Below are 24,378 nucleotides of genomic sequence, written 5' to 3' on the forward strand. Positions count from 1 at the left end.
AAATGATATTTCTTCTTTTTTTAATCTTAAATTTTATTGTGCTCGGTACTCGACATGGCCATTATTGAAAAAAAAGTCAACACAGAAAATTGTGTCAAAACGAATAAAAGCACCAAATTTTGATATGCTGAACGCGTGTTTCAAGGAGTAATCTCTCATCAGCAGAATTAGAATCAAACATATACGAAGATCTAAATCCAAAAATTAACAGTATATGCAAGAAATACTCAAAACGGAAACGTCAAACATGTGCGATTCAAGAAATAAAGTTTCAGTGTTTTGGTATTTTGAAATATATAATACAACTGCAAATTATGATTAATATGATAAATAAACACCCCCGGTCATGTAACAGATTCTGTACTAGTCGAAACAAACACAAAGCATGCTGAAGTAAGTTTCTGATACGCAAAAATATAAGCTTTCGACAAAAAATATTGTTTGGCTGAAATTGACATTCCGAACCAACAAAAAACTAATATTTTCGAGCAATGAATAATTCAAAGGAAGCTACATGTACGAATTACTTTATCTATTAATGTCTACATTATCGGTGGTCTCGAGTAGAAGTGTCCCGGGTTCGTACCTGAAAAGGTAGCAGACTAGAAATTTGTAGTCGCTGTAACAACCATATTAAACAAAAATAAAATGTATTGAACTTTGATATATTGACATCAGCAAGGGTTGATAGACGTCTTCAGGAGGACGGTTACTAGTCTCCTGTAATAGTGAGAAACCGTAAATTTTGTAAGTTGGTGTCGGTGGTTGCACGTCTGGGATATACCGGTAGTTTTGTCATGCAGGAGTGTAAGATGATAGCTCACCAATATTCAGTCCATTCAAGAGTGCGACGCTTAGTCCATACTCATAGATCACCTGGGTAAACCGATTGCTTCTGATGCGGATGAAAAACAAGTTCAAAATAGGATTGATGTTAGTAAGCAATGCTGTTATATTCGTGTATTATTTAATTTAATATAATCATACTAGTACTTCATCATTTATAGATAGGAATGCAAATGTTTACCTTCCAAAAGTTTGTTGATTGCTGTAAGTTGATAAGATGCATGAATTATTCATTTCGTATGACAAAGCATGTAAATTTGTTCATTTTTTTTTTCATGAGATGAGTGCACCTTATTTGACATTCAATAAAGCATGTTAGTCATCTTTAAATGATAAAAGTTCATTAAGAAACTAAGTTTTGTGAAGTGATGTTGCTGTAGCCCCGGTTGAATTACAACTGTGTTAAAGGCTTAATTTGTAATTGATGTGTTGCTTCAAGATTGGCATATTATACTGGTACATTTGTATGAGTAGTGCCATTTCAAGTTTGGCAATACTTAACTGAGTACTGTGGTTATTAGAAAGAAGTTACAAAATTACAACAATTTTTAGTTGATATTTACCAATTTACAATAGAAATAAGTAAATTTGTAAAGAGTTCAAATATAAAAAAGTATATATTCATACCCGAAAAGTGACATTGTCTTATTGTTCGAGATTCTCTTCAAATATGAACCATTTTTTCAAATGTGATTATTTACTCGATGAATGAAGTGACACTTTCCTGAAAAAAATCACTTTTTGGTGATTGATCTTTTATTATTATAGATAGCAGAGTTTTATCGTATGTTCCCAGTGTAATAATTAAGATATAGTTCCTTCCGGGGATAGATTTGTACTCATTTTAACATGGGTACGACATTTATTGGATTATTTAACACGGAGCGACCGCGAGGTGTTAAATGAGAATATAAATGCCAAACCCACGTTAACAGTAAATTAATTTATCAGTATATGTTAAAAAAAAACTTATGAAATACTTTTAATTTTATACTTACCAACTTGGTTCTTGTTTGTATCATTATATTATAAACATTATGAACTACACAAAAAATAACATATCTATGCTATTTCACTACTTTTGTTTTGTTAGGTGTGTTCAATTTGTAAATCTTTGTATTGCATTATATGGTAAATTTTTTACCTAGTTCGCCATTGTAATATATGTTATATGTATTTGCCTCTTGTAACAGTTTATACTGTCAGAGTGAATAAATAAATCTTGAAATCTAGTACAAATCTACCTCCGGAAGGAATTAATTCTTTTCTAATATGACCAATACATTAATTTTTATTATGTCATCGTATGTGTGAAATGTGCGTATTTATAAAATTGCTTCCAATTAGATAACCTCTCAGCCGCTAAGTCATCGCCTTAACGTTTTTAACCGACATATACTGTTTGACGATATGAAGACGTCATATTAAAAATTTCGACAATTCACACTGTGAAATAAATTCGGTAATTTCACTCTCGGACTTTCTCCCGCCAAAACGTCACGACTTTGATATCAAGCCGCCAATCACAGAATTTAAAATTAATATTCAAAATATCAATAAATTATGAAGAAAATATATATAATAAATAGGATAATTAATTGAAAAGAGTGAATAACTCGTGACAAGAACGTTTGAGGGTTTGACTCGTGTGCGGAACAGGTTCCACACACTGTTAAATCTAGGCGTTCTTCGGCACTCTTGATAATATTTTAATTTGGTTATTCACTCTTTCCAATTAATTATCCTATTATTCCATGCATGTCCCCATTTTCTAAAACTTGTTTATTAACCGTGCATTCGCGACAAGTACCACATTGGTAGCAACGGGATAACCCGGATAATTGCCCCGTGCAGGTCCGGGTGTTAAAAGAATAGGCCTGCAGCAGTGCTAAGCTTGTCGTAAAAGGCGACTAAATAGCGATTAGAACCCTAGCCGGGGGTAGGGCGCTCTGCCCACAGAGCAACTGGGATGTGTGCCCCAGGTGGTGGAATGGGATACCCCTGGCGTGTTACATGCTGGGGTTGTCAGGCTATAATACGGAAAACCTGACCGCAAATCATAGTGGTGCACCGTGTTGGGAAAGATGCCCCGTTCCTCGCACGTTAAAGAACCCTAATGTGGTATTCTCCCGGAGTAGGAACCCTAGGGCTCCGCCACAGGAGGCTAAATTGCCCGACCCTACCCACCTCTCTCTATTTCCGGTGGCTATCAAAATTTGTCGACCCCATTGTCCTTGTGTGCCATTCCTTTTTTATTTCATCATTTCATGTTCATTGTATCATCAATTTCATGTTCATCGTCTGAATATAGCTGAAATATTGCTTCCCGGACGTTAAACCCAAACAAACAAACAAAACGGATAATAGATGGTTATAGTATTAGAGTTTAACTTAGTAAACTTTACTTGTTAAAAAAAAACAACATTTTATGTTTATACAAAACTTAATAAAAAGTGGGCCAAGATGGATGATCCTACATTAAGCGATTCGGACATTACGTGACTCTGCAATAATTCTTTTTTTTTTCATATTCACCACTTTGGCTTTGTTTTTATTTATTTTTTATTATTATTATTATCATCTGTTAAGCAAAGAGAAGAAACCTTCTAACCTAATAGTTTACTATTCCTTTGGAGCACTGGAAAGCAGCAGACTTAAATTCAAATATTCGTTTTTTTTTTTTTTTGTTTTTTTTTTTTTTTTTGGAGCTTCGGTAGGTACTTGGTCAATGAATATCTTTAAATAACTTAGTTGTCAGTATAGATAGTCTCTCCAAGCAGGTCGGGTTTTCTCGAAAAGCACGAGTAAAATGTAGTTTCTTTTCCTAACGGGATTACTTCCAGAAATCTCCTGGCGCGGCTACAATTTTTGTTATTTTGTCGTCTGGTTAAGAACACGCAGTCAAACCAAGGAAGCACTCCTAGCTTTTAATTGCTTTAATGGGTGTTATAAAAGGTCACTCCAATAATGCCTGAAAGAATAATCAAGGGAACCAAGGTTCTAACAGAAATCAAAAGAAAGCAATCCAAGGACAAAGACCAAACATGGAAAACAGACATACACAACAAAGAATATTAAGTAACTAAAATCACACATACAAAGTAACAAAAGTAAATGAGCAACTCGGACTCCACTAAAAACTGGGAGGATGGACTAGGTTCTCCGGTAGGGTAAGTAACCTCTGCTTTTCTAGAAACACCCGCCAAGTTGCTCATAAAAAGTCAAGTCCGGGGTAGAGGAAAGAGGAAAGGAAAACTAAGACACGTTGAACAAATCAGTTTTCATGGCGCAGTTGGATACACTGTAACGATCCATGAGTTCATGATGATGACCATAAAACTTCTGTAGTGATGACTTCAATTTTGTAGCAACATAGCCCTGTTCCAGAAGCCAAACTGCAAGACGTCTAGCGCGATACAAAAAGTCTGCGTAGTTACGACAAGACAGTTGTGAGTATAAAAGTTAAAAGTTAAAAGTTTTGAAAGAAGTTTGGTAGTATATTTCACAGATCCAGCTATGTCACGTTGCTTGTATTGATACTTGTGGAGTTTAGGAATCCCGTACATAGACGATAAATCACAATCATTATCTTTGGTGGAGAGACTAAAAGAGGATAACACAGATTTATGGTTTTGCACTATCTCTTCTTTGGAGAGTGTAGTGGTTGTATAGGTCTTATAGGTTTTGTAAAAAAAAGAGTTGTAAGAGTGAAAGGGTTAAAGTAAAATCAATTTGAATATAAAGAAAAAAACACTTGGTCTAATCCTAAGCTTGGTATTTGAGAACCTACTTTCAAATGGATGTAATTGAAAAACAAAAACGGAACGGGGTGGAAACGGAATGGAATATGGAACAATTGTCTATGATGATAATTGGTATCGGTGAAAGGTATCATGAGTGGTTCGTTTGATGTTAGAATGAAGAGTATTAAATAATTACCGAATTGATATAATCTTGGAAATAATCAAAATGAAGGTTTTATAACAAATGGTAATATCAGGGCCAAAACCGGAAAGTTAAAAAAACGGCGTAAAATATTAAAATCTTCATTTTTATATAGAGGAATAAGCATAGAATAAAAAAATAAAAACAAATTATAAGTATAACAGAGGTAGTAACGGGTCGAAGTATCCGATTTGCCAGCAGAAAAGAGGTCATACAATATTTGATTTTTTTTCAGTCGTTACCTTTAGAGTTACTGGTCGTGATGCCGGACTCGTTAATTATTTCTTGTTTTTATACCTCGACCATGAGGTCCCACATTTAAATAAAAATGGTGTTAAAAATCAGAACAAAGTAATCAATAATTCAAATGGCAATTATTTCCAAAATTTATTGTTTATCACTGTAAGCTTACTAAGGCTAGAGTAGTCAATAGAGTCGAGTACACCTAACTGGTGTCAATAATTAGGACGATTAATTATTCATATCTGTAATTACCCACTCTTCAATTTATTGTAGAGAGGTGATAATTATTAGAAGACAGTAGATAAGTTGGCTGAGCTCCTTGCTTTAGTGTTAAATATAATGATTGACTTTGCTAAAATTGTATTCGTAGACGCCAAAAACGTCACAAAGCATCACAACATGCATATCAATTCGCCGTTTACATAAAAAAATGTGTGGAAAATAGCAACAAATAAGGAAGAAAGTCTACATAATAAATAGGATAATCTTTTGGTTATTTCGAATAACAAAAATATAATCACTCGTGCCAAGAACGCACTAAGATTTAACTCGTGCGTGGAACAAGTTCCGCACACTCGTTGAAGAGTAATCAAGGGAACCATGGTTATAGCGGTAATCAAAAGAGTGTAATATCTTAAATCCTGGCTGGATTAATTGACTGTTGTTTCTCCTCCTATGGCAGATATTTCATGCATTTGAAATTAGTTGGAATTCACCAGAAATAAATAAAATTAAGAAAGAAAATTTAGATCGGATAGCACAAAACTGCAATATTTCTATGATTATGTACTTATTTTAAACTACTTAAATTTTAATTCAGCGAACAAGAGTATTTTTTTAAACTGACCTGACCAGAGACATTAATTTTGTTTCAGACCTGACACAGGTCAAACATTCACAAGTGCATAAGAAAGAAAGGGGAAGAAACTTAATCGAGAAGTATTTGTTCATTTCTCCCTTATAATTGAAGACCTCGAGAGATTCTAATGACGGATTGGTTTAAATGTACTGTACATATTTTGAGTTGTAAGTATATTGCTTAAGGAGGTAGACATAGGGTAAGGGACACAACTCTTAAAAATCATTGGAACGTTTGTATTCAGCATTTTACATCAATCTTATGTAAGCATCTAATTAACTTGGATTCATTTTGTTCTGCTTCAATCGACAGCTTGAGAGGCTTTGGTGAAATTGAATATTATACAAACATATCACTGATTTCATGGGTTATGTCCCTTATCCTAGGTCTATCTCCTTAAGTAATTGTCAACGATTACAAGATGGTTGCTGTAGGATTGAAAGTGTTCTACGTATACGTTTCCGTAATTAACATGTGTTTTTGCTAATAAGTTTGATAAAAATTGTTTACGCATGTTAAGAATTTTCAAGTTGTTTGTCATTATTTTATACACGTTGTACTTGTACATGTATATCCTATACAGTTCATGTGCGTTTAATTTTATCCCAGAAATATATATAGCTTCTGTACATACAATGTCCCGGTAAAATTTGACCTGTTTATGTCATTCCTGCTAGAATTTTTCTAAAATATGTTTAAAATGTTTTGGTTTTTTTTTTACATTTTGATGGTATTAGAAGTTGACCCATTCTCAAACAGTGTAGCTGACCTTTGAATATAAGTTAGTTGTTTGGTTAAGGCATGAACTTTATATTACATGTACGCAACACATTTTTGTCATTCGATGCATGCATTAATTGCATTTACATTTTTTTCTTGTTCATATACCTAAAACTCAAAATACCGTAAATTGTGTTTTAAAGTTCTGTCAGATTAACAAATAATAATTATGTCAAGTGATGGGTAGTGGATGTAATTAACAGGTTTATAGATCCATGTAAGTGATTATTAATATGGTTCTTTTTCAGAACATTTTCAAGATATACTAGATACAATTAATTAATATGCAGATCATAAAGAGAGATACAGGATTTTCATGGCAATATTTTTTTTTAACTTCCGAGCGCCATATTGCAAACCGCTCGTTCCGACGTTCTTTGAAATCGGCAGAATTATAGTAAAATGAAAAATTACCATTTAGAACATTTTATACAGTTTCTTTATTCTAACACAAGAGGAGGTGACGAAACTGAAGAAAAACAAATGACCTATCTGATGAGAAAATCTAGCAATCCTCTACATCAAAAGCAGTTTCAATGAACTTCTCATTTGGTTTTCAGCATTTTGAATGGGTACATTTGGTTCATAAAATTACGGATTTTACTTTGCAAAACGAAAATATTAAACTAACTAACTTTCGTTATATCAAAACATATTGAATGCATTCCGTAACAAATTAGTTACCTAATTCAAAATGGCTGGGCACCTAGCTAGCTAACTGTCTTCATTACAAATGTTTTCTAGGTATTTAACAAAAAAATAGGATTTTTAAGGCTTGATTTCCAGTGGATTAAAATTCCTTTATGTAAAAAAAAGACTTTAAATATTTTAAGACACATGTAAGGATGACACCAAGTCAGAAATAGCTTGCCAGACAACCTCTGGCACTGCTTGAGTAACTTATGCATGACTAGGTATATGTGTAGGAAGTTTACTTGACCCTAACCACCTATGTCCCTTGATTATTATTTTTTTTTCACAGATTCATACGGATGTAACGATATATATGGATAGTTACCGGTCCGATATGCAATGTCGTCATACCGGTTGAGCTTATATTTGTTTCGAAAAATTCAGCTGCAGAATGTCAACAGTATGTTATAACTATGACTGATAAAAGAAATTGATTTGTCTCCCTTTGATTTATCCACAATTCTTGAACATGCTGGAACTTTTAATGTAAGCGTCACTAAATAGATACTATGCACAAGGCAGTACTACAATTAGTTCAAAGTATTCTTGTTTCACCTTCGACCATGTTAGTTACATTAAAATAATATAATAGATGCAAATTTCGGAACAGACTAGTCATAATCATAATGAAATAATTGATAACTTTGGATTTCAGTTAATATCATGATTTATCAACCCTAGAGATCTAAAATCGCCTCGGCGAAATCGCCTAGATCTCTCTGGTTGATAAATCAAGATATTAAATTCTTGGAAAGTCATTAATTGTTCAATGCCAGTCTAATAAGGGTAAAATAAATGTATGCGATTCAATTTAGGCTTTTAAGGACGAGAATACCTTTTAAACGACTGCATGCAGTGGCCGATCCAGAGGGGGATACAGGGGGTTGACACCTCCATTTTCATTGAAAAATTTGTCATTTTCAGGTATAAAATTGACATAATAATGGCAAATTAAGTCCTTGCACCCCTTTTCTCTGAGGAAACTTGGCTGGCCACCATCCTTTTCAAAGTGCCTGTGTCCGCCCCTGGCATGTATGAAATACAAATGTAATACATGTATTGTCTTACTTGAAGTATTGTCAAAATGGACCGAAAATATTTCACATTTGAATTTTTTCTCACCAAAGGAACTAAAAAGAGGAGAGAAGTCCAAAGATGGTAAAATAAAAGTTATGACTTGATTATTGCACACCAAAATATTTTACAAGATGGCAGAAAAGGGGTTTCCGGAGCGTGAATTTCTCCAACTCACGCAATATCAAGATGCCATGGTTAGGCAAGATAAAAATTATAACTTTCGGACCAAGGAGGGTAGAGATCTACATATACTGGATGTTTAAGGTCTCACTATCCACTTCTAAAGTTCTCATTTATCAACTTTACATGTTAAAAAGTAATTTTAAAGTTGACATATTAATGTTGCATACCATTACAAAGCTAGGAAAAAAGGCTTTCACAATCATTATGTCAATGGTACAATGATTGTAAAAATTTTTTCACAAAATTCACTTGAATAAATCATATAGAAAATACACATTTTTATCCTTTCTGGCTACTGACAGCATGGAAGCAAAATTACTCACAAATGTAAACAATACTCATACACTTCTTAAGTAAATTACAAATATGATTTTAAAGAACACATTCAAAGCTGCATTATGACTACTTCAACGTACACACAGATTATTATCTTACAATGCACAGATCAAGGTTCAGTGTGTTTTTGGCACTATTATAGGGTAAATTGCCTTTTGACCCGCCAGTGGTCAATGGGACTTTAGGTTTCACTTGCTTGTGGGAACTTTGATGCTCACTAAATTGATACCCTTCCCCACTCTCCCATTTGAAAACATAACCTTGACTTCAAGGACTACCAATGCACTAATGTACCTTCGACCTCTAAGTGTAAGATTTTGTAAGAATCAGGCCAAATGGGAAAAATATGAAACATGCATGTCAAAACCCACCGATCAGACAAAATAATTTCATTCAAGGATGCTTTTTTCTATTTAAATGTTTTTAATTTGATGTCTGCATCACTGGATTTGCTCAGAATTTTTTCAACATAATGTTAGAAAATGAGGTTTATGACAGAGTTATCTCTCCTTGCAATGTTTATTTTCAGTGCATTTCAATGCCTTTTAACTCACTGTACCAAAATAATAAAAATATATCTTGCCTTTTTTATTTTGATGTTGCAAATATTCAAATTAATATTTCCAAATTAATGTTTTTTATACCATGTTTCACCCACTGCCTGATTCTTACAGAGACTGGCATTTAAAGTGTCCTCAAGCATATAGCATACAGTCTAATAATATCAATTTATCACTAATTTAAGATACTTTAAAAGAGACTACAAAATCATTCGGGTAAAAAATGTAAAATAAGAAGTGTACATTCAAAATTTGAAAAATACATGTATTATGTGAAAGTTTAAAAAAATCCATTCAATAAATGTAGGAGCATCGCGGATACAAGGTATAGAAATAGGATAATAGTCAAATTAAACACCACATGCTTTACTGACGACCCCCAACAACATATTCAGATCATTGACAAACACAAACACACTCCTCCCAACAAATATCTTCAGATTAAAAACAAACTTCAAATCAAAATATGAGATGCACGTCTTCAATATTAAGTTAATAATCCATGAAAGTTTCATTAAGTTCCATTCAGCAAGCAAAGGGATATAAAAAGGACCAAAGTTCATGTTTATTTTCACAATTGATAGTGATCTCGATACTAATAAATATGTTTTATATACTTGTAGCACCATGTTTCATTACTTTGTTGCCCATTGTCACAGTGTTAATAATTCTTCTTTCACGTTGGCTTGTATCGGGTTCTTTTTTTTTCGAATATCTATTGTAGTTGTATATTCTTTCGATCTTTGGTACGTATTTGACTAAGGATAACTGCTAAAACGCGTACTGTGACAATGAAAGTGTCAAAAAATATCATAATAAGCATTATCGTTTAGGCTAATTAAGCGTTAATTGTATTGATAAATTGGTTAATTTGAATTTTTCATCATTGCAGATGCCATATTTAAGACTGATGGACTTCACGCATTGTACTCTGTGTACAAAGCAAACGGGAATGGAATACATGAATTACAGCACCACTGGGAATTTTTTCCCGACCACCACGGCCAGTCAGAACAGCAGCGGTGGCCACTCGGGGACAGGACTCTCTGACTCGTTTTTTATCTCATTGTTCGTATTGTACATACCTGGTACAGTAACCAATATCTTAGCAATCATCGTGATGGTCGTCGATTATCGAAAATCAAATATGCCGACAAGTTCATTGCTTTTATGTCTGTGTGTCACAAACTTTTTTGCCGTCAGTCTCTCCTGTTTTTGGCACACAAGTAGGCGTCTTGGCTTCGTCATGACGTATGAATGGTGCGCTTTGAGATCGTTCCTGCATCCATTGATGCCACTGTTGACAGGTGCAACAGGCTTATTACTTGCGATAGACCGTGTACTGGCATTCTGCAAACCATTCACTTACAGGTCAAAGATCACAGGAAAACTCTGGACCATAGTGTTTACGGCGGTATTATGTTTTCTTTCGATAATATGCACACTGCCTCACCTCGGTTTTGGGACAATTTGGACGCCTACTTTGCGACGTGGGCGACTAACCTACGTCTGTAGTGTTTTTACGTACCAAACGGAATGGAAAAAGAGGGTGTTCCATGCTTTATACACGTTTCTTGGACTTTCCTTAGTTGCTAGTATCATTACTTGTAACGGTGTCGTTGCTGGGGCGGTGCTCCTGTTACGGAATCGCATGTTGATATTACAGAAGGAGGTCAGCGGTGAAAGAAGAACACCATCCCGTGCGAGGGAAGTAAAATTTGCGGTTATTGTTGGAGTTTTGGCATGCGTGTTTATAACATGCTGGCTGCCGTACAACGTAAGCATTGTGTAACATCTTTTATATACAGGTATAGGTTTACATAAGAAGCATGTAAAAAGAGAATAAGACGAAAAGTTTGATTTAACAAAAATGTGTTACCAGTGCTCATTTATTATAAACAAAATACCGATAAATGTCAAAAGTCATGAAATCATATCACACAATTTGGTTGAACTCTATTGAAAATTCACCACACATTAATTTTGTTCAAAGTTCACAATATCCATCATATCTTCGATCTATCTGACCGAAATTATTGGACATGTACTCGACGCACTAAAACGTCCAACAAAAATTACGAGCTTTTAGGTGAAAATTTACAACCCACAAATTTCAACGACCGAAAACAAACAACAGACATTGATGGAACATTACATTTAAGTGCTACTCCGCCACGTAATGGTAAAAGTGGGATGACACAATGTGAAATAGTAATCAAGGGAACCAATGTTATAGCGGTAATCAAAAGAATGTAATCCAGGGACAAAGACCAGACATGGAAAATAGGCATACACAACAAAAACATAAAGTAACTAAAATCATACATACAAAGCAACAAAAACAAATGAGCAACTCGGACTCCACTAAAAACTGGGAGCACGGACCATGAGCAGCGGTAGGGTAAGCGTCCAAAATGGCCTTACTCGAAATCTATATTTATTGCTTTGCTGATATTGAACCTGTATTTTATGGTACTTAACAATGTGGTACATGTAAGTCAAAAAACGTAATTGATCCGTTCTCAAGTTATCATCTGGAAACCATCGGGGACCGACAGACGGACGGACAGAGTATACTTGTTGGGATATCACATAATACCTCGCTACTTCTTGTGTCGGAGTAAAAAGGTACAAGCTTTCATTACTGCATAATTCCTACACATGCATTCCCAAGACCACAATTGTAAATAATTTACCTTCGAAGTTTGTATACAGAAAAATTAAGAAGCTGCCCATGGACAAACCAGGCAGTGGGTGACACATACCAAATTTTGTTTTCAAAATATTTCCATCCATTAGAAATCATAAACTCATGTTCTAAGAATCTGCCTGATTTTTACATGGACAGTCTGTTAAGTTTGAGTACTTCAGTTGAAAAACATGTAATTATGTATTTTCCAAACGAAACATATATTCATAAATAAGCAAATTTTGACTTTGTAAATTTGATTTTGGAAACTTCTTTTTGATTGATTTATTATATCGCAACATGCGAGGTTTTCTTCTCTTAAATGCATGGCTGTTCATGAAACTCTAGTAACCATGCTAAGAGAGCACTGTGGTAATTAAAACATTAAAACGGTTGAATTCGGGGCGGTTGGTAGTTGTAATTGTGCACGTATCTGAAATGAAATGTCATTTTTTTTAAAGCTTTTTCTGTACGCATTTTGTTTTAGTCTTTGAATTCGTTTGCAGGACCCGTATAATTTTTGTACTGTTAATTGGTGTATTTGGCTTTTAACAATACAGGAGAATAGCCGGTAGAGCTCTAAGTGAGTAATCAGGTGTTTCAAGACATGAGTTGGAAGTTGGCCTGACAACTGAGATGACACGTGGGTCTTCTGTTGCTGGCTGAGAAAATAATATAAAACTTAAAACAAGTTTTATTTTTAATTTATTGTTTCCTCGATGCACCCATATATAGCTTTTTATACCAGATTAGCCAGAAAAATGATTAACCAATAAAAATCGAAATTCACTTAATTGGTCACATATCAATCAAAATCTTGACCAATGAAATAAAATATAACAAATCGTTTCTAGGGTCAAGTCGTCACTATGTGTCTTAATTAAATCCTAAGCCAAATGGTCATTTGTCCTTTATTACATAATTTATCTCGGCATTATTGTTGGTGTTCACTTAGCGAAAATGGGAACCAAAAAAGTAAGTCTTTGTACATAATTCCTTGTGCTTTAATCTTATGAAATATGATAAACAATTTGCCAATAATTAGCAGAAAGCTAACCTTTAGATGAAAGAGAAAAAATGGCATGTTAGGTAACTTCATTTTAGGTGACGAAAATAAAATACATGTACATACAAAATCAATAAAACGTTTTTAAATAACACAAAGCTAAATGAAAAACGTTTCCATCTACAATTTTATCAAATTGTAGATTTTAAGAACGAAAGTTTAATTCACAAAATATACACTAAACACACTATAGTAATAGCATATATTGTTTATGTTTTAATTTTTTTTTTGTATTTTGACCTCAAGGTTTGGATACTATACAAGTTGTTTAACATACCAATGGATTCCAAAGTTGTAGTTATCATTCACTACCTAGGTGGCTTTAACTACTCAACTGATCCTTTTATTTATTTGGTCATCCGGAAGACGAACTGGATACAGATACGACGAATGTGCAGTTGTCAATGCCTTCAGGGTTACGGAGTTCAAATTCACAGGGTCAAGACGAACAGCGGATCAACTTTCAAAAAAGCTCTTTCGAGCTAAACATATGAGATTTTAGCATGAACACTTTGTTGATCTCATTAAAAGTAACTGTTTGAGTATCAGACATTACGTACTCCATGCATGTAAAAAAAACCACCAAATTCACTTTTATTTCTCATTCATTAACAGTTACATACCAATATTGTCTTATTATGGCACACTAAAATGTTGTGCAAGATGGCGAAACGGGAGTTTCTGCTCTATGTCTTTCTTCAATGCAGGAGATATCAATATGCCATGGATGTGAAATTGAAAAAAAGGAAAGGTTCAAGAGCATCTAACCAAGCAGGTCGGAGACTTTATACAAAACGGGTTATGAACTGACATATCTTCTGGGCCGTTGAATGTTTCACTTGTCTAGGACTAATCCATTGTATGGTGCGCTTTGACTTACCCATCCCTATTTTTTTTAACTAGAAAAAAAATAAAATGTTCACTAAATAGACACCCTCTCCCTGCTCCAATGACCTTGTAAATAATTCACTTTTATTTCTCATTCATAAACAGTTACATACCACATAACCAGTCTTAGGTTGTCGTTCGGTTGTGGCACTTCCCGAGTAAAAAAATGTATAAATTTTGTATCAAACTGGCTCATTGCAAGAGTTATCGCTCTTGATTTGATTTCATTTATTTGATTTTAGTTGAAGAAGAATGCAGTGTTCTCCCCATAATTTTTAAATAGCACAGTGCTTACTAGCATTTTTGTTATTTGATAAAACAATATCAACCATTAACCCGTATTTAATATTTTTAATAAAAACATAATAAAAGTAATAATTTAAGCATTTCACAAAATATACTTGTGATGTCTATGACGTCTTAACTTGAGACATGTCTGAGATAGCTTCGAGACGCAACCTAACATTATCATAAGATGATCCTAACTCCATCCCAAAGTTGGTCTTAGGACGTGACTTAGGACGTATCTTAAGATAGTTTCGAGAACCCCACCCCAGGTTAGTACGGTTTCGCTGCAAACGCATAAGTTGCTGATAATGTAATATACCAACAAGCTTCAGAAATTCTTCCGTGTTGCAGGATTTTAGGCCAAGGGAACAGAAACTTGATTCGATGACTGATACATATATCATAGAAGCATTTCAGATAATTTAATGTTCGGAGACGTATTTCCGCATACTTACCAAAAAAATTATTACTGTTTTAGTAGCCTTCGAATTAGATATCCTTTCTTTGTATAGTATAAAACCGTAAAGCAGTTTCCACCTGATTCGAGGTAAATAGCGAATGTGAAAGACGTATATTACGAATGATTGCTGAGTTGTGTGAAGCGCCTTTAGAAAGGGAGGGAGTGAAAAATATATAAAAAAGAGTTTATGCAAAAAACATTACTACCATTTTCAGGGATCAATGTCCCCTTTGAATACGCCACCAGGGTGATGTGCAAAATTTATAAATTATTTTGTATTTACGTGATATGTTAAATATAGTATTTTTATCCAGGTGTTCTTTGTTAGATTATTGTGTTTAATCCTAGTTGTATTATGATGATTAATAAAGTACACGATTCCTTATTTTGAAAATTGTTACTTAGCTATATTTTAACATAATTAAAAAATCACAATACTCGAGAAAAGCTAATAGCGCCCTTGACAATTTTGACTAGACCGGAACCTTGAAACATTTTTAATAGTTACAGACAGCAAATCTCCTTCGGGTCAACGTTGGCTTATGTTTTTATCCCCCGGTCAAATCGTCAAGCCACTTAAATGATCGTAAACAGATCAATGATATAAGTCAAGTACTAAATCTTGATCGTGAATGGATGACGTTAAGGATCATGAACCAGAAATTCAGGAGCTTTTCGGTTCATTTTTGTTACTTTTTCAATAATAACAGCAAAACTGCAACTTTTACAGACAAAGCAAGGGTGACTGCCAAACTAATCACTTTTTACAAATGATATGGAGTCACTGATTTCGATAAACAATTTCGCCTTATACATTTTAACATGCTACTGGGCTCATTTTATCAATACTTTTTTTTATCGTTTTATCCAAATTGTTTACACAATTAAACATGTGCATTAAGTGTCAGCATTTGTAAAATTCAGGCAGTGGGTGAAACATGGTCGGAAAAAAAATGATAGTGTAATTTGACTATTTGCATAATCATAATCAAGAAAAAAAACAATATTTCCCTATGTTGCTGCATTGAGTTATAATTTCATTAAAATGCACTAAAAATGAACATTTCAAGGGCAGATAACTATGTCAAAAACATCATTTTTCTAACATTCTATTGAAATTTTCTGAGCAAAGCCAGTGATCAAATAATGGTCTTTTCAAATAGAGAAAGCATCCTTGAGAGATAATTTATTGTCAGATCGGTGGGGTTTTGACATGCATATTTCTCATTTTCCCATTATGCCTGATTCTTACAAAAAATACACTTAAAAATATATTTCTCACTGAGCATTAACATTTCAGATATTATTTCTTCTGTCATTTTTTGTTATTTATTCTCTTAAAGTGCACAAAACCGACTGATTACATGTAATATACCGACGTAACTAATATTACTTTAGGCTAAGTATCATTTTTTGTTGAGCTGGTTTTGATGTTTAGTATGAAGTGACTGTGATATATCAGATCTCTGTTGGAAACTTAGACGGATATCTGATGTCGTAATTAGTAATTTGAACTTTGAGACTCATTAAAAAATATTACGAATACAGTCAGCGAAATACTTCAATGTGTCTCAAAATTAACATTTTAAATTTGTCATATAAATTCAGCAATTCATAAAAACTAACAATTGTCGTATTTTGGTCTAAAATAACGAATAACAAGTGAAACAACAAATGCGTGTACATGTGCATGTACAGAAGATACTAACTTGTCTGAATGATTATAACGAACCTCCATATTCTTTGTTCATTGTTTTACAAAATATATTTATTTAATTTCACACCCGAGAAGGCTGTCAATGAGCTTTTCTTTTGTTTTTTAACTAATGATCCGATACACTGTAATACTTGTTTTTTAAATGTATAAAATACTTTACAAAAATGCGAATTCTTATTTAAAGGTTAACTAGCACCTAGTAGGTAAGACTATTTAAATTTACAAAATGTACACGATTTAAGTAGCAGTCTTTCTAAAAAGCAGACAGAAGGTGATTCATGCATGTCAAAAACCCACCGAATTCGGTTTATTTCTTGTTCAGAAACATTTACTGATCACTTAACCAGTCTTAGGAAAAACGTAAAACTATAGGTTCCTATCTTGAGACAGGCACATGAAATATGTTTGTGAGTGCTCGACCAACTCCTAACTTTGACAGTGGTGGGAAAAAACAACAATAAAACGAACTTTAAAGATCTGTCGAATTCGTTGAAATCTTGATATATCGAAATGAATACAAACACCTTTGAAAATAGGACAAACGACAGCAGGTTGTATCTACCTCGAAAGGGTACTCGCTTTTTCTTAAGGCAAGTTCAAAATCCAGAAGCCACAGATAAGTAATTCCAACAAAAGAATCCATAAAAACAAGATTTATTGAAAATAAATCATGAAATGTCTAAGTAAAACAAGGTCGTCGTGCAAATGTCTAGATATGAAGCAGTAACATTCACATGGCACATTAACATGATAATGCAATTGCCGATCCAGAGGGGTGCAAGAGGTTGGCATCCCCACTTTTATTGGAAAATTTGCCATTTTCATGTGTAAAATTGACAAAAAATTGCAAAGAATATCCTAGCACCACTTTTTCTGAGTAACCTCGGCTAGTATCCTTCCTTTTCAAAGTGTCTGGATCTGGCTCTGATAATATTACGTAGGATTCGTTAATCTTGAATTTTGTGAAAGAACTATTATAATTAAACGCCATTACCTTTGTAAAGAACGTATTAATTCAATTGATCACAGAGTTTTCTATAGGTTAACCAACACTGGACATGTGAACTGGTTTCTGATTAAGAATTAAAACTGAATTAGCTGGTTTTTGACATGATTTTTATAAAGACTTGTAGAACAATTTCTAGCCTAGAAAAAAATCTTACCATTTTAGTTAAGAATTATTTCTGCCATCTCTACAATGTTCGAGGATTGTGTTGCCTTGGGTCATTAAAGCATTGTTGCCCATTTTAAATCCCTCCGTCATGTTACAGGGTCATTACGTAAATATTAAATACATGAATTATAAATCATGACATTGCATATTCCATATCGGCCTATGTATGAGCACGAGAAGACGTCAAGATACGGGTCGATGGTTGATATGCAAGGGATGATATGGAACAACGTATTTCATAATATTTCATCATATTTTGAATAATTGCATGATAATTTTAGATGACTACTTCAAGTCATTATGATATTTAACCGTGTACATTTATTAAATGGAGAAGCACGTCAATAACATGTCAAAATATCTGATAGTACATAATAATATATGTATAAATGTTTATCGATGATAACAATTAAGTACATCTATACTTCCTCGTCTTTGAATAGGTATTACGACCTTGACTTAGCTACTGAAGAGAAAATCGACTTTTGAACGTTTGGACTTACAGTAGTGCATAATCATTAATACTGCCAAAGAGACCTACAATACTCCCGTCGTACATGCTTGAGGACGGTTTTTGGTATCTTCGAATGAAACATAGAATCGCAAAATGTACACCGAGAGATATTGTATATTTTTTAAAACTTTGTTTAAAGTTTTATCTTTTGATCGTAGTAATGATAACGGGAAAAGTCTTTCTGAATCTTAGTACGAAGGATAACAAAACCATAAAAATCCCGGAGCTGATTCAAAACGAGGGTAAAGACCATGACAAAACAAGACTACTTCACAACCCTAAAACTGAACGACGACAAAGGAAGACCTTGTACGGCCATGAAGCTTTAACATTTTCCAATGGTTTTTGGCAATCAGCCGATGTATGTAGATCCCTTCCAGTTTTGAAGGACAATCCCGACTTTTTCTTAGTTAAGTCCCAATCCGAAGCTGGAACAGTGCCCCTTTATGTTCATAATCCCAACAAAGATGCTATTTCCGGTACGATTAAGGAAAGACGCTCATTTGAATCTGGAAATGTCGATACTGTAGTGTCTCTGCTAAGAAAAGATCCGGAACTTTCTTTTATTGATATCGGCACGAATGTTGGGCAACATGCTATGGCCGCCGCGTTACTTGGAAAACAGGTAATAGCTATAGATGCGGCCAAGGAGAATATACAACATGTTTGTGCATCTGTTAAGTACAATCATTTCTCAAATAGAATTACAATAGTGCACAATGCCGTGTCCGACACTCATGAAAAATTAAAGTTTCGACATGGAATGGAAGGTGACTTTGGACTCGGGCATGTTGACATGGACAACATTCAATCAAAAATGGATGCCAAGTTTCTGAACTATTTTAAAATGAACAAATTCCGCAATATTGAATCCGTAAAACTGGACGACTTCCTAGATATTCCAGGTTTTTCATTCATGAAAAATATTCTTATCAAAATAGATGTGGAAGGCCATGAGCACAGAGTTTTGCTTGGAGCGAAGAAATTTATGGAGAAAAAAATGAAGAATATAAAAGGTATTATGATGGAGTGGCAGTGGTTTGGAGGGAGAGAAGCCGAACAGATAATTCTACAGCTAATGAAAACTTGGATTTTCCAACCTTTTAGATTCATAGGGAAATTCGAGATTTTAGATGTGAACAAGACACATACGTGGCCACCAGATGTACTTTGGCTTCCACAGAATGACGATATTTTCGAGGACTACATGGAAAACAAACATCTGCGATATTCGCGAAGAATCAAAAGACCGATGCATACTAGGCACTAAAAATACGACAGTGCTGCTTATATTTTTTAGCAAACAGGCGGATTAACATTTCTAATGGGCAATTTCGGATTTTATCAATTTTTAAAACATTCGTCAAACTAGAATTTCGTCGTTGGTTAACAGATTTCAAAGCAAATTATTCATGAAAACATGCTTATTTATCACAAGGTTCCAATCAAAAGCATCTGCAATGGGGCAGCACGCGACTTACTGGACGTGGCTTGTGTGTGTGTAAATTACTGCCCACCTTAATCATGTAGACAAACACAGATAACATTCCGATGTGTATCAGCTGTTTTGATTCATTTCAGTAGCGTGAATCAATATCGAATTTATATTCCATAAAGATATTAAACGTTATTTTAGAAAAAAAAATATTATATTCCGTTAAAATCACTTCCGCACATACTCGGTAGCACTCGCCACGTGCGCCATCATGTATGAAACCAAAAAATGACAATCGTCAATGAATGAAACATTGTACCTGTCCATTTGTGAACATTGTGACGTAATAATGACTATTGCCATATCTAACATCGTTCTACATAACTCGCCCTTTCCTCCATTGTAAAAAATATAAACCAAAGTTTCACTAGCGACCATTTCAACTGACATGGACAAATATGGCGGGTCTAAGGTTACCGTAATAGGTCACGAAAACGTAAAAAGTACCATTATTGTCCTGTTAGAATCGCAATCAACCATGGAAACTTCATTTTATCATTGGTTTACCACAGATTACCATTTATGCCGCTTTAATATTTTACCCCGAACGATAGCGAAGATGGAGTTTTCGTGATTTATTTTTCTTAATTAACTTTACCACATACAGTTCAAACCCTTTTCTTTTGACAAAAGTATTTCCATTTTTCAATGTGACATATTTGAAAATTTTAGCTTTATCTTCCACTGAAACTCACTTGAGTTACTTTTTTAAAACCGAAATGATATACATAACCATGGTCGACCTTCTATATGACATAAACATAAAATATCTAATGTAGTCACCATCATTTTTCCTCTTTTAAGAGATCGATGCAAAATTTAAAATCAAAACAATGAAAAATTAACAGTTCATGAACTTATTGAAAGTTCCTATTAAATATAGAGCAATAATCGCAAAATGTTTCATCTTTAATTAATTAATCTGCAATAATAATTGATCCATGAAGTGTCAATGGCCCAATTCCTAGACTTCTGTATGGAACGACTAACCTGTCTGATGAGATACACATTTGTTTACGTGTTGTCAATTTTTTATTACTTGCTGTGGTTTTATAATTACATGTGGTCATTTTGTATTTACGTTATGTAGGAACATCTTTACATTGTGTCGTTTTGTCTTTTCGTTCTGCCATTTCGTCTTTACGTTCTGTAATTTTGTCTTTACGTTCTGTCGTTTTATGATTATGTTATGTCAACATATATTTACATTATGTGGATTTATCTTTACGTGCAGTGGTTTTCTTATAACGTGAGGTCGTTTCATCTTTACCTTATGTCGATCTCTAAATACTTTATGTGTATTTTCTTTTCTTTACGTGCAGTGATTTCTTCTTTACGTGATGTGGTTTCTTCTTTACGTGATGTGGACAAAAATTTCATGATGACGTGTGACCCCGGAACTTTTCGATACGGTGTAAACTTCAAATCAGTCCGTAAAAGGCAAAATAGACGTCACAACGCCGATTAGAAAAATGCTGAACGAAATACACTTGGGTAGTTTATCCAGTCACCTAGAGTGTTTATTGTATTGTAAAAAATAGCTTATTTGTTATTTTCGTTCAATATTATCACAATTGATACACCTGGGACTCTGTTCATGACTTGTGGCGATTTTGGTAGTCAGAATATATTTTTTTTAATTCCAAAAAACTTGGGAATTTCGACTCCCGCGACAATTTACATAAATTCGACTCTACAAGTTAATGCGTGACTAAATTTTATTTTCTACATTAATAAACCACCAAAACTAATTTTCAAGAAAGAATTTTCAAAAATTGTTAAAAATATTACCTATACTCCTAGAAAACTGGTCCCAGTATCAAACATAATTTTCATTCACAGCATACCGACACTGTTAAACTCATATTTTAGGCATTCATAATTAAGATAATGATTTACTCGACATATCTGATCAATTCAAAACAATACTTTTTGGTATTTTTTGCTACTTTTTATACCTCGTTGAGGCAAAAATCATTTTAGCTCACCTGTCCCAAGACCATGTGAACTATTGCCACCACTTGGCGTCCGTCGCCGTTAACAATTATACAAAACTCGTCTCCTCTGAAACTACTTAACCAATTAGAACCAAACTTGGTATGAATGTTTCTTGTGGTATGCTCCATAGAACTGAAATGGGGATTTTTGTTCCGTCGAAAAACATGGCCGCCATTACTAATAATAGTACATAGGGGTCATACAATAGTTTTTTGCATATATCTCCAAAACCGTTAGGTTTTGCCAAATTATTTTTATTGCTGAAATGATCCTTATCATAAGGCTTACTAAAGTATCCAGGGAGAAAAAGTTGTCAGACGTTTCCTTGTTAGAGTTATTGCACTTGAAAGGTGAAAAATGATTATTTTTTTTTTACAGATTTTAGCCAATATCTTGAAAACTGTGATAGATAGAATAAAACTTTGAACTGTTGAAATGATCCTTATGACACGACCTACAAATGTATGTGGGGGTGTTTGTTGGATGACTCCTTGTTCAATTTTTTTGCCCATGAAAGACAAAAAATATGTTTTTAGCAGTTTTCAGCCAATATTTTGAAAGTCCTACCAAAGTGTTCATTGAGTCAAAATTGTTGGACAGCTCATTGTTAGAGTTGTTGTCCTTGAAAAAAAAACAAAAAAAAATAAATAACTAGGTGAGCTATTTAGGGTCCTTGGAGCATCTTGTTTACGTTTTTTTATACTTCTAACTTCTTTTTTCTGCAAAACGAAATAATTCACATATGTATGTATCAATATGCTGCCAAATGTCTCAGCTTTACAATGATACCAAGAAAGTTACGGTAACACTTCGGCTTTGTATCAAAATGAATACAATGGAACTCTGTCTCATAGAAATCGCTTAAATTGACATGTTGTTCAATGTCAAAACCCCTAGAGTATTTATTCTTCAGTAAAAAATGGCTTACTAGTATTTGTTATTTATGTTCGGGATATTCACAACTGATACTTCTTGGATTCTGTTTGTGACTTGTGGCGATTTTCGTAGTCAGAATTTATAAAACCAAAACAAAAAATAATAATAATAAAAAATGCAAAAATAGGAATTTCAATATTCCCGTAAAAAGTCGCATAACTTCGACTCTACAAGATATTACTCCACTAAAAAGTCTCAAATTTTGAATCATTCGATAGGAATTAAATTTCCTGAATTAATAAACCACCATTAACTGATTTTCAGGAAAGATTTTTTTTAAATGTTTTAAAATTTAACCCCTTCCCCCAAAAAACTGGGCTCAGTATCAAGCATAATTCTCATTCACAGCATACCGACACTGTGAAACTCATAATTTAGGCATTCATAATTTAAAAGATAATTATTTGCCCAAAATATCTTAACAATTCAGGCGTGTGATTTTTTTATAGGGTTACAATTACTATAAAATCGTAAAAAGTAGAATTTACAGAATTTCAGAATTTCTTCTATATCACCCTTTATTATCTTTTTACAGAATATCGTAGTTTAAACAAGCTTTTGTGTAATACAGTAGATTTGTATAGTGTCTAAGCTTTCAAATCGGCCAGGTAATTAATATTTGAAATTTTCCAAGTAAAGTTGAAGCAAAAATTACCATCCCTACCCATGAAAAAAAAAGACCTCAACATGAACAAAAATGTTAATTTTAACATATAAACGGCGTACACTGGGCATGTTGCGGGCGATTGCCTTCATTATCGATACATCCAACATATTTGCTAATTTCAAGCGCGTAGGCGACAATAATGTGTTTTTTTCATAAAAAGGGAAAATTCATAAAAATTCAAACGCCTGAATTGATATGTTGAGTAAATCATTATCTTAATTATGAATGCCTAAAATATGAGTTTCACAATGTCGGTATGCTGTGAATGAAAATTATGTTTGATACTGGGACCAGTTTTCTAGGGGAAGGGGTAATATTTTTATTTATTTTTTTTTTAAAATTCTTTCTTTAAATTTAGTTTTGGTGGTTATTAATGTAGAAAATTAAATTTAGTCACGCAATAACTTGTAGAGTCGACTTTATGCAAATTTTCGCGGGAGTCGAAATTCCCATGTTTTTGGAATTAAAAAAAATATATTCTGACTACCAAAATCGCCACAAGTCATGAACAGAGTCCCAGGTGTATCTATTGTGATAATATTGAACGAAAATAACAAATAAGCTATTTTTTAACAATAGAATAAACACTCGAGGGTGACTGGATAGACTACCCAAGTGTATTTCGTTCAGCATTTTTCTAATCGGCGTTGTGACGTCTATTTTGCCTTTTACGGACTGATTTGAAGTTTACACCGTATCGAAAAGTTCCGGGGTCACACGTCATCATGAAATTTTTGTCCACATCATGTAAAGAAGAAATCACTGCACGTAAAGAAAAGAAAATGCACATAAAGTATTTAGAGATCGACATAAGGTAAAGATGAAACGACCTCACGTTATAATAAAACCACTGCACGTAAAGATAAATCCACATAATGTAAATATATGTTGACATAACGTAATCACAAAACGACAGAACGTAAAGACAAAATTACAGAACGTAAAGACGAAATGGGAGAACGTA

The 24,378-nt window shown here is 33.7% G+C and overlaps 2 protein-coding genes across 2 annotated transcripts; both read left to right on the forward strand.

Moving 5' to 3' along the window:
* Positions 1–8,574: 8,574 nt before the first annotated feature.
* On the forward strand, positions 8,575–13,763 carry LOC148602381 (tachykinin-like peptides receptor 86C). Its single transcript, XM_088553290.1, has 3 exons — positions 8,575–8,637; positions 10,415–11,299; positions 13,524–13,763. The coding sequence occupies exons 1-3, from the start codon at positions 8,575–8,577 to the stop codon at positions 13,761–13,763; spliced, it is 1,188 nt and encodes a 395-aa protein (XP_088409416.1).
* Positions 13,764–16,803: 3,040 nt separating this feature from the next.
* Positions 16,804–20,919, forward strand: LOC148602382 (uncharacterized). The gene is made up of 2 exons (XM_088553012.1): positions 16,804–16,833; positions 18,248–20,919. The coding sequence occupies exon 2, from the start codon at positions 18,362–18,364 to the stop codon at positions 19,586–19,588; it is 1,227 nt and encodes a 408-aa protein (XP_088409138.1). The 5' UTR covers positions 16,804–16,833; positions 18,248–18,361; the 3' UTR covers positions 19,589–20,919.
* Positions 20,920–24,378: the final 3,459 nt, after the last annotated feature.

Source organism: Perna viridis, chromosome 11 (assembly GCF_037379345.1).
Source record: "Perna viridis isolate PV_CMFRI_1.1 ecotype Kerala chromosome 11, ASM3737934v1, whole genome shotgun sequence".
Taxonomy (NCBI): domain Eukaryota; kingdom Metazoa; phylum Mollusca; class Bivalvia; order Mytilida; family Mytilidae; genus Perna; species Perna viridis.